Source organism: Lottia gigantea, assembly GCF_000327385.1.
Source record: "Lottia gigantea unplaced genomic scaffold LOTGIsca_14, whole genome shotgun sequence".
NCBI lineage: Eukaryota > Metazoa > Mollusca > Gastropoda > Lottiidae > Lottia > Lottia gigantea.
Window position 1 is genome coordinate 959,866 of NW_008707617.1, and position 18,892 is coordinate 978,757.

Consider the following 18,892-nt stretch of genomic DNA (forward strand, 5'->3'; position numbering starts at 1 on the left):
CCTTATTGGTAATCTATTTCCCTTTAATATAGGATTTCGGGGAAGGGAGGGTTTGATTCTCCAAACAGGAATTCTTTAGCTAAGCTTGAGAGTAAAAGTGTTCAGTCTCTTTAGAAGTTAAGCCTTCTTTGTCATAATTCACCATGTTTTCAAGTTATGCTGTATTTGTTACCCCTGGACTACTAGAAAGTAGTAATTACCACTATATTCTAATACACACCATATAATTCAGATTGGATGCCCAAACATTGATATGTCACCACTCTTCATATGACGCCACAATTGATATAATTACAATTTTCTCAGAGGTAAGAAATATAGCATTACATTGACGACCAGCAAACCCTTTAAGAGTCTGGCTTTAAACCAGTTAAACTCTTTTCTGATCCTGATTGGACCGGGGACAAGGGGATTTAAATCTGGACAAATTGTTACCATATAAGAAACTCTAGTATAGGACCCCATACCCACCACTAGTTTCAAATTATAACAACAATTGTTTCTACATTATTTTATTTGTCAGTTGTACACATCTTAGAAATTTCTGAAGAAGAAAAAAATTCTCATTGTATATTGCTTTATCACAGGAATAAACGGTTTTTATTAGCTAAGAAATTCTCCACTACAAAATAAGGTTATCCACATAACTTATAAGAATGCATATAGTGATGAAATAAGTAAATTGTCACAAATACATAATAATTACTATCATAAATTTCATTAATTTCGTTGCTTCTATCACTTATTGACATTTATCAGAAAGAATTTAAATTTAGTGAAATTTTCTACAGTGTCATACTTACGGTGAGATAATTTTATCTTTTTTACATAATCTGTTGATACAATCATCAGCTTCACCCTACAATAAATAGCAGTTCTATTAAGATGTGGCAGAAAATTATTTCATAATTCAAGAAATGTAAAGCTATGATGAAATTTTTAATTACACTGCAAGCAACAGACAAACATTGACTGTTAATTTATATTTCATGATCTAATTGGACAACTTTGTTCATAAAAAGAACATTTAAAATCCTTGTCATTGTAAAGTAGATTTTGAAGTTGAAAATACCTACCATAAACCTAATTTTACCACAAATGGCATATAATTTCTGTGTACCAGTCATTCTACCAGTGGTCTCATCAACCTACAAATAACAACAATAAAATTCTATCTCTGAACAAGTAAAAAGATTTTGTTGATTAATTTTACTTGTGCACCTCTCATACTGCAGATGTGTTTCAGATAAACAAACCTAGACAGTTAGTTTAGGAAACAGAAGGTAATGATTACTGACAAATTCACACATCAGATGACAATTTTGATGCCACACAGTACATGTATTACAAATATATATTGAATCTGCTTTGTATTATATCTTACCTCAGCAATAGCCAATTGAATAGAAGAATAATCATTAGCATGGATAATCTGATTACTAGCAGAGCTAAAAAAATAAATAATAATCATTATATTCGCCATAGAAAATTGTTTCATTCAATTTTAAAAAGACATAATTCTGAATAACTAGAATTTGAAATTATTTTCCTAACTGACTCGTACATGGTCCACCATACAGATTTGACATCAAGCTCTTGAGATAACAGACCAATATTCAGGAGAAATCTCAACAGGTAGATAAAGGGCTCAAAATGTATGTATGTTCTCTAGCATATGTGGCCACCAAAAATCAAGCATAGAATGAAAGTATCTTTTGACTGTCAAGAGATTAGTTGATACAGATTCAATAATTAATATCCAAAACAATTATTACCATTTTCGTGGGATGTACATATCAACAAATTCTCCTGCCTCGTTCTGCATCTTGATTTATCAAAGTGATGTTTTCACAATACCTACAATGACATATAATAATTAAATACCATTTTATTCATAATGATCTTCTGTTTAATCAAAATAAGATCTATTTTTGTTCCTTGTAAAGATTAGCTTTCATTTTCAATCTACCACTTCAGTAAGGGTCTGACAACTTTCTTTCTAATTTATTACACTGCCAATGCCAGCCAATCATAATTAATCCCACTCTTTCTACTTTTACCAGTATTGATATAATCAGAGAGAAGATCTATACAGGTGAAAACAAATTTGGGTCATATGATATGAATACAGAGTATCTCTCAGCAGTACTTTGGATATCTTAATTCATTCTTGACTGGCAAATATGAAATTCTGTAAACATTGTCGTCGGGCAGGTCAATAAGTAGTAAAAAGGGCGACTTTTTGTTCATTTCTGGTGCACTTTCATGTCATTTTTTTCGCCATTGAGATAAGAGGCTAATAGTTAACTACAAAGGACGCATTATTTTACAAGCAAAATGGAATATATGATCAATTTTACACAGAGATATCAAAATAGCCTTACAACTTGAAATGTTGATCTAAAGAGGAAGCACATGGGTCGAGTACCAGAATGCATTGCAAATTGGAGACTCGATCAATCTGACACTAAATCTTGTGTGCGATGTGGATGCCGCGATAGAAGCGAGGAATGTATACTTTTGTCTTGTTTAGAAATTGTTTGCGATGATATCGTAAAAAAAATTTCAACAGTAAGGAAATCGCATGCCTTAAGAGATAATAAAAATCATATTGCAAAGAATCCGAGCCCGTAGATATAAATCATGGCTGGCAAGGTAAGTTATAGATTTTAGGACAATTCGACTAAATATTTTACCTATTCGACCAGTGGAACAAATCAAGAGGACATTTCGCCCATTTTCTGTTATTTTTTGGATCATTTTTTATTTATAAGAGGTTCTGAGGATTATGTTCTGTACAAAATATTATCAACCCAAAACCAAAGACAGTAAAAGATTCCTCTGGAGCTAGTATAAATATAATTGCAGTTCAGGAACTTATCGAAGTGTAGGATTAATTAGAAATGTCAAAGATTTAGATGGTTTGATTATCAATGTTACTTTTTTACAGAAAGAAACACCTTTAGATCAACAGCTACATTTGGCTGCCTTACAGGGAAATTTAGAACATCTGAAAAGGGTTCTGGCAACCAAGAAAGTTCATGTTGATTGTAAAGACAAGGTGAGATTTCCTTACATTCTTCATTAAAGGATTAAGGCCATTCATTTATCAAGGACATTTTGGCCATGGAATAAGTTTCAAAAATATTATAAAGTTTGATGATACAGTGTCCATGTAGATTTCTTTTAAAGGGACAGATGCACCATTTTGGGAGGTTTGTTTTATGAATACAGACCAATATATTATGAATGAATGTAAAAAGTCTTCAGAAATACCGTACTAGAAAAATCACATAACTCCTTTAAAAATACTTCAAACTAGGAATTTTACTAAATATTTCTATAGATGTCTTTTTTATATATAACATCGAGTCATCATTTTAACATTCAATCACGGATAATTCTTGACACACATGGATTTGAAGGCTCAAATTTTGACAGTGAACTATTACTGATTGGCTAAGCTACAAAATTCTCGTTTCTGAGAATAAAGTATGATTGGTGAAAAAAAATGGTACATCTGTTCCTTAAAGAAAAAAATAATCAACTAAAACCTCTAGGTTAGAGCTTAATTACTTCAGTTCATGATAAATTTATAATCAAGTTGAAGATCTGTGTGTCTATATGGTGTTATATAACAGTAATCATGGTTAACATGTGGAATTTATTTTGATAATTCTTTCTTTTATGTTTAACAACCATCACATATTTTATTAATAATCTTCTTAAAAGTTTATTAACCATTGTAGAATGATCAGATGGATTAGAATTAGACATTGTGCTTGACAACTGAATTGAAGTAGGGCTAAGCCATATTGGTTCAAGTGACTATTAGAATATCTATCATTAATATATTTGTGTATGGATATTAAGTATATACTAGTATATAGTCCAGTCATTTGATCAATCATACATTAATCTCAGTAACAGGAATTTTAGCTAAACTAATCAGTAATAGTCTTCACAGCTCACTGTCCAAATTTGAGCCTTCTTGACAACCCGTCTTTTCACAATACTCTGCCATATTTGAAGTATATCTGAAGGGATTATGTGATTTTCGTGCAGTTCTAGTAGTTCTAAAGACTATTTACATATTTTCAAGACCCAAATCCACTTTCAAATTGGTCATCTGAATATTTGCTTTAATAATTGATAGAGCACCATATGGATATTTATAACCAATATAATGACCTCATTTGTCATAAAGGAACATTAGAATTTTGCAAGCCATTAGCTTCATGGATGTTCATATAAAACAAAACAGATCACAAAAATGAATGTGAGCTGTGAACACTACAACATACTAGCTTAGCTGAAAAATTGCTGTTTCTGAGACTAAAGTATACTTGGTCAAAACAGATGGTGAATCTGTCACTTTAAGGGGTTATCTAGAACTTGTCATTTCCTTTATATCAGATATTTGTTATACAATTGACAATCAATAACTTACACAAGGTAATGAAATATAGAAAACACAGCTGTTGACAACTTACCTATCAAATCTTTAACATGAAAATTACAGACACACACATATTCATCAGCTAGCTGTGCAATTTACATTTCTTTTGCAAACCTAACTGGCACAAATTCTCTAATCCACACTCCTGAATGAATTGACAACAAATATCTAACATTATGATAAATTATTCTCAGGGCTAAGTAAATTAGAGATTTCACAGTATACTGAAATTAGACTCTATTGTTAGTGTTAAAATACATATTGTATTGTGATTCCACCAAAACTAAGCGTTTTATGACATCATTATTTAAAAACCTGCTATTGATATTTATGGACCTATGTGATGGTGATGTTATTAAGCGCCCATTTTTAGTGGAATTGCGAGATCAATAGACATCTGATTGAAAATTGGAATGTTACAAATCAATGCTTTAAGTGTCCCCGATACACACAATTTTTAGAAAACCTCTTTACAATTCCCTTCATTTTTGTCTTGTACTCTTCAGAAAACTTTTTTTCAACATAATTTTCTGAAAATGCAAACTTTTATTTATAAATTGAAAGTACAAAATTACAAGATTTTGATAAATAGTGACCAATGCAAATAATGCAATAACTTTTTTGAATATTGCTTGAATGAAAATTTGTCAGTACCAGTTTTGCCTAGTCTTATTCATCATGTTCATAGCTGTTTTGTGTGATCTGAAATGCAAATTATTTTATAGGAGGGAACTTCACCTTTTTTCTGAATTTACTATTAGTTATGTTGAAATTTTGTTGTTTTTTTAGGAGGGAACTTCACCTTTTTTATGAATTTACTATTAGTTATCTTATGTTGAAATTTTGTTGTTTTTTTAGGAGGGAACTACACCTTTAATCCTTGCTGCTGCCAACAATCATATAGAATGTGTTCGTGAATTATTACGTCAAGGAGCAGACGCTACTTCCAGACGTTTGGTAATTATAATTCTTAGATCAGATTCTTAGAATCTAAAGATCAAATTTGCAAGGATTAACGTTATTTTTCATATATTGATGAACAATACGGGAGAGATTATAACATTACTATCCTCATATATTTCTATCATCAATCTATTGTCAAGATTTATGTCATTTTGCCTGTCATTTCACCAAGTGATGAGACTTGTTCTTGTCCACATACACAAGATTCTATGTTTGTACATACATGTTAAGTGTACTGTGTTTAATCCGACAGCCAATGGGCCTGTAAAAATATGTCAGAGTGGAGTAGTACACAAAGTTCTTGATTTTGATATCTGTCGTGACAGTTATTTTTGATAGTAATCCTGATCAGATATCTTTTCATATCTTAAGTCCCTTTTCGTTCTCATCAACAAAGGCAATTTTTAATCAATCACTTACAGTGTATTGTCTTTATCAAGATGTTGAATTATCAATAATACATACATTTAGATTTTTGGTGATAAAACAGACTGATTGTCGGATTTTACTGCTTTTTTCTGCTTCTCAATACTTTCCTTACTTTTGCTTCGTTTGAATGACAATGAGATACAAAATGTTAATCTCCATTTCATTTCATGTACCATACTTCAATTAATTTTGCTAAAATTTTAATATCCACTTAATCATAAAAAATGGGAACTGAGCTTGACTCACATCTAAATATTTATCGTGTTTATTTCAGACTGGTACCTGTGCCTTATTTTTTGCATCTCAGGGAGGATTTTTAGAAATTGTACAAATCTTATTGGATTATGGAGCAGATGTTGACCTCAGTAGTTTTGTAAGGAAATATATATATTTTTTTTTTACTTCAAAAGTTTTTTTTAATTTACTACAAATATCATCTGTGCATTATGAAGTGAGATAATTTCCTCACAAATTTGATTGGTTGATTATTGAAATGACCTGGAACATGTGATGAAATAGAAGTCCTTAAGATTGTGGATGGAAAGTGGAGTCATTCAAGAAACAAACATTAAACAAAACATGCATTTTGAAAACATTGGACAAAATTAATGCTGTGGTATTCATATACATTTAATCTTAGTTTCATTTGTCCTAAATTTTGTTATATGTAGGATGGTGGTACACCTTTATTTGTTGCCTGCCAGTGTAATCACATGGAAGTTGTAGAAGAATTACTGAGATTGGGAGCAGACATACATTCTCAAATGGTAGATGGAGCTACTTCTTTATTTATAACTGCCCAAAATGGCCATGTTGAACTACTCAAATATTTATTATCGAAAGATGCAGATCCCAATATTAGAAGAAAGGTAATTGTAATCATATTATTTATATTCATGATCTGACACTAAAGTAGCCATCCTAGATGAATTAAATGTCAGTAATATTCAAATTAAAAAAATTCGGTTTCTCAGAAATGCTTTAAAGCAAAGATTCCAAAGTATGAAATAGAATCTAGTCATCTAAATACTTCCTGTAACAAACAATTGATAGATCTCAATTCAAGCTATGCAGATCACTTTTCAAATCAAAATCTGACATATAGTTCTCCTGCAATCAAGCATTGAGAGAAAGCATGTTGTTACTTTCAGGTCATCTTTGATTTTAACAAAGACAGGTAATAACTGCATGTGGAAAATGATAAAGGCAACTATTTTGAGTTTTTCACTTCAAAATATGTAACAATATAATTTTTTTGTAGGATGAGGCTGGACCTCTATGGATAGCATCTCAAATGGGACATTCTACCGTAGTTCGAGCATTATTAGAGGCAGGTGCAGAAGTGGATGCCAAAAGAGAGGTGAGACCAATCATTTCATAACAATAAATTCTGTTAGGAATAAAAACAACATGTTTATGGTTGAAGCCTTATTATAGAATAATTATTGGGGCTCATTGCCTTAGAGAAATAATTTGTAGAAAACTTTTGGTTCTGACTTTGAGACATGATTCAATATGATTCAATGATATAACTTGTTTTGATATTTTGTAGGATGGAGCTACCCCACTATTTAAATCTTGTCATAAAGGACATCTGGAAGTAGTGAAGGAATTAGTCAAATATAAAGCTAATTTAGACGTTTTACCGGTAATAACTGATACATATTTATTCATTAAAGCTCAGATCTCCCCCTCACCAGGAGGAGTCATGGTGGCTCAGTGAGTAAGATGCTTGCTGACCTGACGGTCCAGGGTTCAATCCCGGCATAGGTCGAAAAATTTTTCAACCCTGTCAGTGATGCATGTAAGAGGGCCTGACATGAAAAAGCGTCAGGTCGTTGGGATGGGAAATAGACTGTGCACGTTAAAGATCCCTCGACAGATTGGAATCGAAAAAGAGCTGGCTAAGGCCACTATCCTGGCCAAATTTCCCTCATTGTACGTCTTCATTAGCCCACATGGTGCAGAACAGGATGTAAAACTCCATTCATTTCATTTCTTTTTCCCCTCTCAATAGGGTGAGTCTTTGTGGCAACCCAAATCTAGTTTTCTTTGATCATTTGGACAGTTCTGCAGCTCTGCAGAAAATGGCAAAAGTAATTCAACACATATTTGAATTTGAATATCTTTATTTTTACGTTTTAGAATGGTGAAACTGGTCTTCATGCTGCAGCTCTATTTGGTCATCTTAAAGTAGTGAATTATTTATTAGATCAAGGTGTAGATCCTAATATCAAGAACAAGGTAGGTGTAATCTGAAAAAAATATTTTGTTTCATTGATATTCTTTGGGTTACTTCTTTCCTATTCGTTCTAAATCAAATTCAACAGAATAATACAAGTTTATTCAAACTTATCAACAATATGGTTTAAAATTATGGTGTAGTTCAGTGATAAGTGGATATCCCAGAATTCATCATAAGGGGTCCATCACAAATCACCTGACAGAACCTCCTATACCTAAGTTATGTAAAAATTCAAAATATTCGATGTGTACTGGTACTTCAAAATGTGTTGAAACCACATCCACAGGAAATTTAAGGTCATTATTGTAACTTTAGCAAACAAGTCTGTGGGAGCACTTTTTCTGCATGAATTACTTCACCTCTATATATCGCTTTGAAGATCACTTTTAAGGGCTAAATTTTCCTCTATTTCATGTTCCCTTTTCAGAGCCTCGAGATGGACTGACCTTTTTCTTAAATCTACTTAAATATCTTTTCATTGGTTCTATTTTTTGACCCTAACGTAAAATAGCTATGTTTTTAGGATTTAAAAAGATTTTCATTCTAGAATGACCTGATCTTGTTATTCCAGGAAGGGCAGACGCCTGCAGACTTAGCTAGAGAAGCAGGGTATGATGGGATAGCTAAGTTTATAGAGAATTACACAGACGGCCAACCAGCAGAATCTTAGAGTGTGTTAGATCTGTTTTTAAAGTTTTACTGCTTTTAATAAACAACTAAAAATCATTATTTCATGGAGGCATTGATCACTTTTGGGAATTTTGAGCAGCGTGAACTCTCTTCGAAACCAAATTTCTGCATTTGCGAACAAGAAATTTTAAAGAAATAGACCTGTCTAAATATATTTTCATATTACAAATTGATGAAGATCTATTTGAACTATCCGTATCACTACTCAAAATTGAAATTAGACATTATGTTCTACTGTAATTTACGTTGAGAATTTCATCACTGTGCTGTTTGGACACCATTGCATCATGGGTTATAACTACTCATAAAAGTTTAATAACAGGGAAAGTGGTTTATGCATTTATGAATTTTGATTTTTGTTGAAGTTTGCTATCAGGGTGTTTTAGGAGTAGATTTTTATACTAAATTTCAAATTTGGATTGTTTCTTTTTAAATTTCATATTGAAGGCTTTGTGTTTTAAATGTTCTGTGAATGTTGTTTAAAGGGATATAGCTGACTTTAGCTGAATTAAATTCCAGTTACCTGTATCACCTTTAAAAGTTAAATTCTGAAATTAAGTAAAGTACAATAAACTAAGTATTGAATGATATAATATAGGTGTCATTTGGGAGAATCGGCCTTGAAGGCACTTTTATGGAATTCCAGATTTTAATTCTTTTAAATGCTATATAATTATGGTGTTTTGACTGGAGAGGCCATATCCCTTTAAATCAAGATTTGATATTCTAGTCATTTTTTCATGAGGGTGGTAGCTTTTTATATGTTTTTACAGCGATTTACCCTTGTAATTGCAAATATAAATAGATGGCAAAATTATTAAAAGCAGCTTGCCAACAATTTTGACAAGCTTTTGTTTCTTTGGAAATATTCTGAAAAATTGACTATTATCTTCAGAACAAATTTATCTTTAAGAGCAAAGTGTAGAATTGAGATTCTTGTATTTGAGTTTGAAAAAGGTTTGATAATTGAATAGAAATTGAATTAGGAAATATGTATTGCAGACAATGCTCTTTTAACATAAATGACACTTATAACTATGTATATAACATATTTAAGTATTTATGATCTCATATTGTTATAAGATTCCACTAGAAATTCCAATGTAATTAGCATAATGAATTGTACATAGAATAAATTGTATTATAGACACCAATAGTCTTCAAACCTGACTGACCTCTATCTTATATCATGTAACCTTTGAACTTTGATTTCCTGAACTCCGAACTCATTGTGACTACGTAGGTGGTGCTTGATTGGTGAGTTCTGAACAGATTCTGTTTGTTCCAATTCTGGCTGAATCGAACGTTACAGAACCAGATTATGTCACATTCAGAATTCTCCCTTCTATTCTGTTCTCTGCCATTTGGAATACTGTCTGCACCTACTATTTTTTGACACACATGGAACATGTTCTTAACTTCAATTTGTTCCAACCTGTTTTATTAATTCCATGAATTCTGAATGTGAAGAACTCACAAATCTAAAAAGATCAGTGTGCAGTGATATATGTGTAGTAAATCTTTGCTCTGCACGACTTAATAGGCTACCTATGAACCTTGAATTTTTGGTTGATTCTGAATCTCAACTTTTACCTTTAGCTTGCTATTGCTTTTGGTGTCTGTGTATGATAGATCTAAATTTTAACTTTTTTACAGAGTGCAATGTGTGATTGTTGATAAGTTATTAAGTAATGTTAACACATTAGTAATTGTTAACACAGGTGTTTGATGACAAGATGATGTAATTGTAAGCAGAATAATAACTATTACCATAGATATATTAGTAATTGTAAACAGCTTATTATAGTATTAACATAGTAATTGCTGTTGACAGATTGGTAATTGCTGAAATTCTTTGATAAATACTTTAAATAGTATTGATTTGTTCTATTTTGTTTATCAGTAATTGTTGTTAGATTAGTAATTGTTAACTATTTTATTAAGAACTCCTCTACTTACAGTATTTATTTTGATTTTATTACAAGTTTTTAGATTAGACTCATCTTCAACTGTATTTATTACTATACTTTAGTTTAGAATTTATTTTAGCAGAAGATGTAGTGGCATATATTTTGATTTTTAGTGTTTATTAGTTTTAGTATTTATATAAAATGTTGTAAATTGTAATAATAGAATTAGATAAGGGATAGCTATTTTAAAAACGGGTCAAAAAATATAACGTGATTTATAAAAACAACAATAATATAAGCTGTTTGAATTAATTTACGTTTAAAAAGTGGAAAAAATAAACATTCTTCGCAGTGTTTTCAGGGATATCTCTGAAAATAACAAGTTTGAAATGTATGATTAAAAACTATAATAGAAGCATATAATGATTTTTCATCTAAATGAACTGGTTGTAGCATACCTAAGCTCCACCTACTTTCCTCTTAGATTCTATTTGGCTTTGATGCTAAGTTATTCAAGTATGATATATCAACAATTTGCTGAAAATGGAAATATAATATATGTTACAATTGACTGTTTGACGATGACAATTTGCTAATTTTTATTATATATTTAATAGCTTTATAGGTTGTGCTGAATAGCTTTTTATACATACCATATATTTTTCATTTACTGGTTTATTATTTTCTGAGAATATTTTTTAATGGATTGTTTATTTGAAAGTGCCTTGACTTTTGCTATGCTTTTTGTTTCACACTCTTTTTGCTAAATCAAATTTTACTCTGATTGCTCTTGTGTGAATTAACAGTCAAGGCAACTGACTACATTGTATAAAATAGACGGCTCTTGTTTATGTTTAGAATCGTTCTCAGATGTGTTGAAATCTTAGCTGAACGACAGTTCTAGCCTAAAGACAGTTAATGGTGGCATGTTGAAAGGGATTGTAAAGAGGTTTTATATAATTTTTATGTGTATTGGGGAAACTGATAACATCAACTGGTACCATTCTATTGTCAATCAGACGTCTATGGTTCCTGCAATTCCACTGAAACTATGTGTTTTATGATGTCATCAATCGAGAAATATGCTTTCTCACTTTCTCACTCACATCGCAATTAGTGACGTCATCAAACATTTAGTTTTAGTGGAATTGTAGGAACCACATATGTCTGATTGAAATGGAATGGTGATGCTATCAGAGTCCCTGATACACATAAGAAATTTAGAAAACCTCTTTACAATCCCTTTAAGTTTAAACAGTGAACATGGACATCAATATATTGTACATCAACATAGTTGCCATTTTATGTACATCGTTTCTGTTTCAGATTTAGAATATATCTAGTCAAGTTCTTTAGTTTTATTTTTTTATTATGGTTCCTATTTAAAGAAGAAGTACATTGATTGGGATAGTAGATTATTACCCTATACTCCCCAATACCAACATTCAACTACTGCATTGGTCACTTTTAATACCATTCTATCCCTGGGTTATGAGTTCTTCTATACAAAGTGGACTTCAGATGAGTCAGACATTTTGTGTTGTCTTAGGGGGGCACATTTTTTGTCATGGACACAGTTTTTGATTAGAATCTACTGTGTGCCTTTGCTGCCACAAAATTGTTGCTTTACCGACAGGATTTTGAACATAAATCCAGTTTGATATTTGTTGATGATTTTTGGCTCGTCGACAATTAGACCTGTGCTCATTTTGCTGAAATTAATTGAAGGCAACCCATATTTTGCTTTCAACTTTATAAATCTGGTTATATCAATAGAAGCTTTTGCAATAGTGATGTCATAAAACGCTTACTCTAAATAGAATAGCAAGAACCACAAACTGAAAATTGGTATGGCACAAATTGATGATATCAGTGTCCCAGATACACATTATATATTCCCTTTAATGATTTCATTGCAATTAAGTTTTAATCGAACTCACAAATTATTGGTTGATAAGAAATAAACAACATGTTTGTATTTGAATAGTATTATTCACAATATATAACAACTTAAAATATAACAATATGATGTATGCAAAAATTGTGCTATAATAAAAAATTAAACAGGTCTATTTAATATCTATATAAAGTGAATACATAAACTAAAGCAACTGAGTCTAAAATAATTATGTGATTCCCAATGATGATACGATTTATGATATTAATTTCATATTTTATTATTATTCCTAAGACTAAATTTTGGATCTAAATCTGCAGAAAATATTTCTTAACTGTTACTGTAAATAAGGTTCAGAATTGAATCTACTGTGAATAAAGTTCAGAATAGAAAATTGTTGTGAACAAGGATCAGAAAAGAAAATAACTGAATAAGTTTCAGAATTGAGGCTACTGTGAAAAAGATGTAGAAAAGGAAGCTACTGAGAATAAGGTTCAGAATAGACAATAACTGTGAACAAGGTTCAGAATATAAAATTGCTGTGAACAAGGTTCAAAAAATGAAGCTACTGTGAAGAAAATTTAGAATAGAAAATAACAATAAGGTTTAGACTAAAGCTGTGGTCTAATCACATTATTTATGATCATAACAAAAACTAAAAGCAATAAAAAATGTATTTATGTACATATACAAGCCATCATTTTAGCAATAATTTGAAAAATAACCACCAGAAACATGCTTGCCTTAAATACCATTGTCCTCCTATTCTGTTTACACAATGGGAATTATCCACATGGGCAATATGATATAAGTTATAATACAATTTCGATAAGATATTGAATTTTGATGTAAATGCATGCGAGGAGCAATTTTGACATCATATGGCATAGTCTATTGATTTGATTAGTTAATGCAAATTTTCATATCATTTGCAGATTGAAATGAATCTATGACTAAAAGGTTAATTTCTATACAATCAAAAATGCTTCATGTAAACAGGCTACAGGATGAAATGTTTCTGGTTTCTATACAGAAAAACTAGAATAGGAAAATTGCAATTGACAAAGCTGTTATCACAATAATTAATAATATCACTATTTACATATATATCACAATTTTATACATTACATTATGACAAAGGTGGGTAAAATATCTCATATTTTGCTGCTGGACTTCATTATAGAAATAGTAAGAACACAAAAAAACAAAATGGCTATTATAAAATGAGACATTTTCTGCTATTAAATCATCTTTTGATTTTGTCTTTTTTTCAAAAAGTAGAATTTTTTTCAAAGTAATATATGTCATTTGAGACAACACAAAATTTTGCTAAAAAATTCTAAAAATTCAATTCAAATACAAAAGACACATCTAAATATCAATAACAAAAATTTAATAACCAATTTCAAGATCTTTTTGACAAAATTTTTAGATTACAAAATAACACATGAAAATCAAAATTAATATCTGATTAAAATTACAAACAAACTAACCAAATAAAATAATGTTTTATATTTTTGAAACAAATTCCTTATGACTGTCACTACGCAATATAACACATAATCAAACATTGTATTGGGTGAACTTTGGCGCAAAATTTGACTACATCATAAGTATAGCTTGTTTTGAATGACATAAAATAGCATTGCATATGGACATCTTCAAGATTTGACTGGCAACACAACAGTGCAAGATGAATGATGTTTGTATAGTTTTTTATATTTCAAATATAGTTCACATGCAATATATGTAAAGCATAGCACTGTCATTAATATAAATATTAGATGAAAAGTGCATGTACATAGAACTATGAAGATATCATCCTAGATTGAAATGTGTAGTTTGGTTCAAAGATAAACTGAATCTTTACAAATCGGGTATTGAGTGATCCATTAATTTCTTGATCAAACTGTTTCCCATGCTGTAAAAACAAACATAAGAAATATATATGTTAATCCTACAATTTTACTTGATGTGAGACACTAATATGGGCCATTTCCTATATATTGACTTTCAAACCTGCTTCAGACATAAAATCCCGCGTCAGCTCAGCTGTGCTTGAGGTATATTTGGGATTCATGGAATCAACCCGACATTCAATAAAACAAGTTGGAGCAGAGCTCACTCTTTCTGAAGAGTTAAATTCTCATTTCACCTTAAAGATGGGTTTCCCTATTTTTTAACGTCAAATTAAGCAAATTATTTGATTAACAAGTGTTTCTAATAAATTATCATGTATTCTTAATCATATCATTATGTTCTTATTATACTAAGAGTTTCAACAAATCATAAATGTCCATGTATGTACTGTCTACTTTCTATTCATATAAGTATTAGCAGTTTCATTTTCATAAATAAAAAAAAAAGGGAACCCATCTTTAACACTAATTAAAATAAGAACTGAAAACTTACCACTTTTTAATGTGATCATATACAAAACAAGGCATGATAGTAATTGTGACAGTTCTACCTCCAGCATCTATTATTTCACCAATTTCAGTGTCCTGTTCATATACAAAATAATCAATATTATTCATTATTCAACAACTTCTATTTTCTCCTGGGCTAAGACTAGGAGTGAGTGTGATCATATTATTTATAATTAATAAATTGATAATTTGAAACACCAATAAATCTTTCTGACATGGATCAGAAATGGTTCCATGGTTAACAATGGTATTTGTGCTTATCACATCATTCCCTTTAAGAAAATGTCAAATCCAAATTAACGTTTTATTCCTATGAAATTCTTTTTGACAAATAAATTGTGTTCAAAATTTCGTTTTCAACAAACATTGACTGAATCTACATTAATGTTTTTTCTAAAATCAGTTCTATTTGGAACCAAACTTTACTTAACTATAGCTTCAAACTCACATTTGATTAGCACCCGCAGGTAAATGTACAGTTCCCTACAACATGAACCTATATCAAAGGCATTGCTTTGATAGGGAGCTGTGCATGAAATGAAATTGCTTACCTTTAAACCAACTACATTTTGACCATTGACTTCAATAAGTTGATGATCTGTTAACACACCATTCCTGGCTGCAGAGGAATCTTTGACTAATGATTTAATACGACCATTATTAAAAACAAATCCAATATATCCCACACTGTCTTTCTGTAGAGTTATAGTTCTTTCAAATGGTCTGTAAAAAACAAAACAAACTATTATTTTACCTGCTCATATAATATATAACCAAGCCATGTCCTATTATAACAATGGTCATTTTTTCCATAAGAATAAGGATAAGTCATGAAAGTTCATGTGGCTAAAGGAAATGTTAAGATAGGAAACTCTGCTTGGAATACGGCATTATCATGATTTATGTTTTCCACTTTGCTTCTCTGGAAATTTTCATTTCAAGATTCATGCCTTCATTTTCATTCGAAGTTTACTAGTAACAGTTTAAAATTCTATAAAAGAACACCTACCTGTCTCGGACAGCTAATTCAATTCTTCGTGGATCAGCTGCTTTAAACACCTTATGAGCTTTATCATTATCCCAGCCAGCTACTGTCTTACCGTCAATCTGTAAAATCTGATCACCAAATCTTAATCCTGCTAGAGCAGCTGGACTGTTATTCTGGACTAAAGCCACAAACAAACCCTGTAAATACAAAATGGATACCGTTAAAATGGATGCCATTAAAAAGGAACATATCATTTATTCAAATAAATTTCTGAAAATTTTAGATGACACCCCATCTTTTTTTCTCCCAAAAAATATCATATTCATCAAAGAATAAGCTTTGCTTTGTTACAGTTTAGGTTTTTGGCAGAATTTCTTTTTAAAGAATTATTGAAAACAATAACATAAAGCACATATCATATACTTTATAAGCTTGATCATTATTATGATATATATCATTATGTTCTTATGATATAACCTTATATCATGTGTATAACATAAAGCTTAAGCTTAACTATGAGCTCATGATAGAAACCTATTAAAATTATAATCATAAATGAAAACTAAAAAAATACCATAGAATAAGTCAATAAACATTAGATTTCAATTTAAAAATAGCTTTAATTACCCCACCCATAAAAAGGAAACAGACAAAACAAATAAACTTACATTATTAACATGTCTGACTCGGAGTCCCAATTTACCATTCTCATCTTTACATAGAATAACTGGTCGAATACCATGTTTAATTTCAGCTCTGGCTAGGCCTTTATTGTTACCAGTTATAGGAGCAACTACAGTCTTACCGCCTTGTGTTGGCACTGCCACCTGACAAAACAAAGAAAAACCATGAATAAATTGATAAAAGCTCATCTAAAGCTGCCGACATGTGTTTCTCATCAGCTATAAGATTCATTCAAATGGAGGTTAAGGTTAACTTTACAAAATATAGGACTTCAGTTGTATGAGCAAAGTCAGGGAACTTAATGAACAGAAGAAAAAAAGCAACAATGCTAAAATGCTACAGTACATGGACCACAAACATAAGACAATGCCAAATAATGAAACTTTTTTCCTTGCAGGTTCATACATAAACAAGGATTCAAAATTCAAAGTAATGTTCCCAGGTACAAAAAGCCAAAGACATTTGACAAATTGTTTACTTACTGGCATAGGTGTAACATTTGCTACTTGCATTTCTTGCACCATTTCTGGTGGAAGTTGAAGCCCCATATATTCTCCTAATGATGGGTAAAGAGAAGGTGAAACTGATCTTGGAACTTCCTGTACTGGAGCAAGAGGAGCTGACCCTGTTGCCTGAGGATACACCAGCTGTGGCATTTGATTTGTTGATCTTTCATGCTGAATTTGAGCCTAAAATAAAATATTCCATTTAATGTGTCCATTAATGATTACATAGTACTATGTTCCAGAATATTATTGTCTAACACCAAAGATATTAGTGGTGCTGTCTAACTGTTCTGTAAACAGTACAGATGTGGTTGATTCAAAGTCAAAGAGGTTGCACCTTCACCTTTGACGTTGCCGTAAATTCCCAAAATATCATGCCTGATATTTGCGTTACCAGCTGATAACCACCGAAAGTATCCATGAGAGGCTGGTAATAGTCTAAAAGTTTCCCACTGTATGTGTGAGCATTAAAATCATTTAAATGTCAACTATTTTGTAAAAACCCAAACCTATAAATGTTTGTACACACACTGTCATGAATTTTTATGGTAATTTTCCACTGCAAGCCGACATCTAATACGAATACTAATGATCTAGGTGATCTCAGCTCATTAATATGATGAAATTCAAATATTGTATAAATACTTACTTGATGAAGTTGATCAACTTTCATATCTTCTAATGAGGGATAAATCGACATTTTGAATTTCTCTTTATCTTATAACAATACTAACAAAAGTTCAACCTGAAACATACAAATTCACATGAATATAATCAGCTTTATAGCAACCAAACTAAGATGGGTCCCCCCTAATTGCCTCCCCCCCTGCAGTTTAGTCAGAAATTGGAAATGTTAATGTAGACCTATGTTGCCATAATAGAAAAGTAGCCATGGCATTAGATATAGGATACAATTAAGTAGTTCAACTATCTTTAAGGATATATACGTTCATAAAAATCCATTACTTTTTTCAATTAACTGAATGAAGAACATATCGTCAGAAAGTAAAACTAAACTCGGCTTCTACAATCAGTCAATAGCCTAATGTGTCACACAGCACTTCTTTTCTTGTGCTGTAGGCTTACATTCTATCTATATTATAATTCACAATGTCAATGTAAACATAAGCAAAAAATCCATAACTATTCCTCCATATTACTTCAAAACATTGCTGTTTACCTGATTATTCTTAGTCCCTGAATATAATTATGTTTAGTTATTATCGATACTAACCGTTATAACTGTTCTCTTCCACGAACTTATCAAATATTGTGAAATAAAACCGTGATAATGTCTCTCAATCTCATGCACGGAAATAATATGAATTGATAGTGACGTCAGTGGTCATATGTTTCTGACATCATCGAGTCTAATATGCCGAACTGCCCCAAAGACATTTTTCTATATTATGGTAAAGCTTGAACTACAAGTATAATATGAGGCAATGAATGAGGAAAAAAATTGCAAATATTTCTGCTACTATACACAAAGATTCACATGGTAAATGAACTTCAGTTTGGTATGTCGGCTATAATTTCTATTTGGAGAGGAGTGATGGCATATTGCAGACACCATGTCACAAGATTATAAAGCAAATACACAAAAGATAAGCTAAAAATAGAATAGCTTTCATGGTCCGTGGTAACAATGAGCTACCGTGTCACCTGTATTCGCTCACTGATAACAATTTT

At 31.1% G+C, this 18,892-nt stretch overlaps 2 protein-coding genes across 2 annotated transcripts; both read right to left on the reverse strand.

Moving 5' to 3' along the window:
• Nucleotides 1-496: 496 nt before the first annotated feature.
• On the reverse strand, nucleotides 497-1,857 carry LOTGIDRAFT_212802 (hypothetical protein). Its single transcript, XM_009049646.1, has 5 exons — nucleotides 1,776-1,857; nucleotides 1,385-1,448; nucleotides 1,077-1,148; nucleotides 804-859; nucleotides 497-544 (listed from the first exon to the last, which is right to left on the reverse strand). The coding sequence occupies exons 1-5, from the start codon at nucleotides 1,823-1,825 to the stop codon at nucleotides 535-537; spliced, it is 252 nt and encodes an 83-aa protein (XP_009047894.1). The 5' UTR covers nucleotides 1,826-1,857; the 3' UTR covers nucleotides 497-534.
• Nucleotides 1,858-12,572: 10,715 nt separating this feature from the next.
• Nucleotides 12,573-18,521, reverse strand: LOTGIDRAFT_186095 (hypothetical protein). The gene is made up of 8 exons (XM_009049647.1): nucleotides 18,435-18,521; nucleotides 17,850-17,945; nucleotides 17,177-17,383; nucleotides 16,679-16,837; nucleotides 16,032-16,207; nucleotides 15,574-15,745; nucleotides 15,006-15,097; nucleotides 12,573-14,514 (listed from the first exon to the last, which is right to left on the reverse strand). Exons 2-8 carry the CDS (start codon nucleotides 17,898-17,900, stop codon nucleotides 14,460-14,462), a joined length of 912 nt encoding a protein of 303 aa, XP_009047895.1. The 5' UTR covers nucleotides 17,901-17,945; nucleotides 18,435-18,521; the 3' UTR covers nucleotides 12,573-14,459.
• Nucleotides 18,522-18,892: the final 371 nt, after the last annotated feature.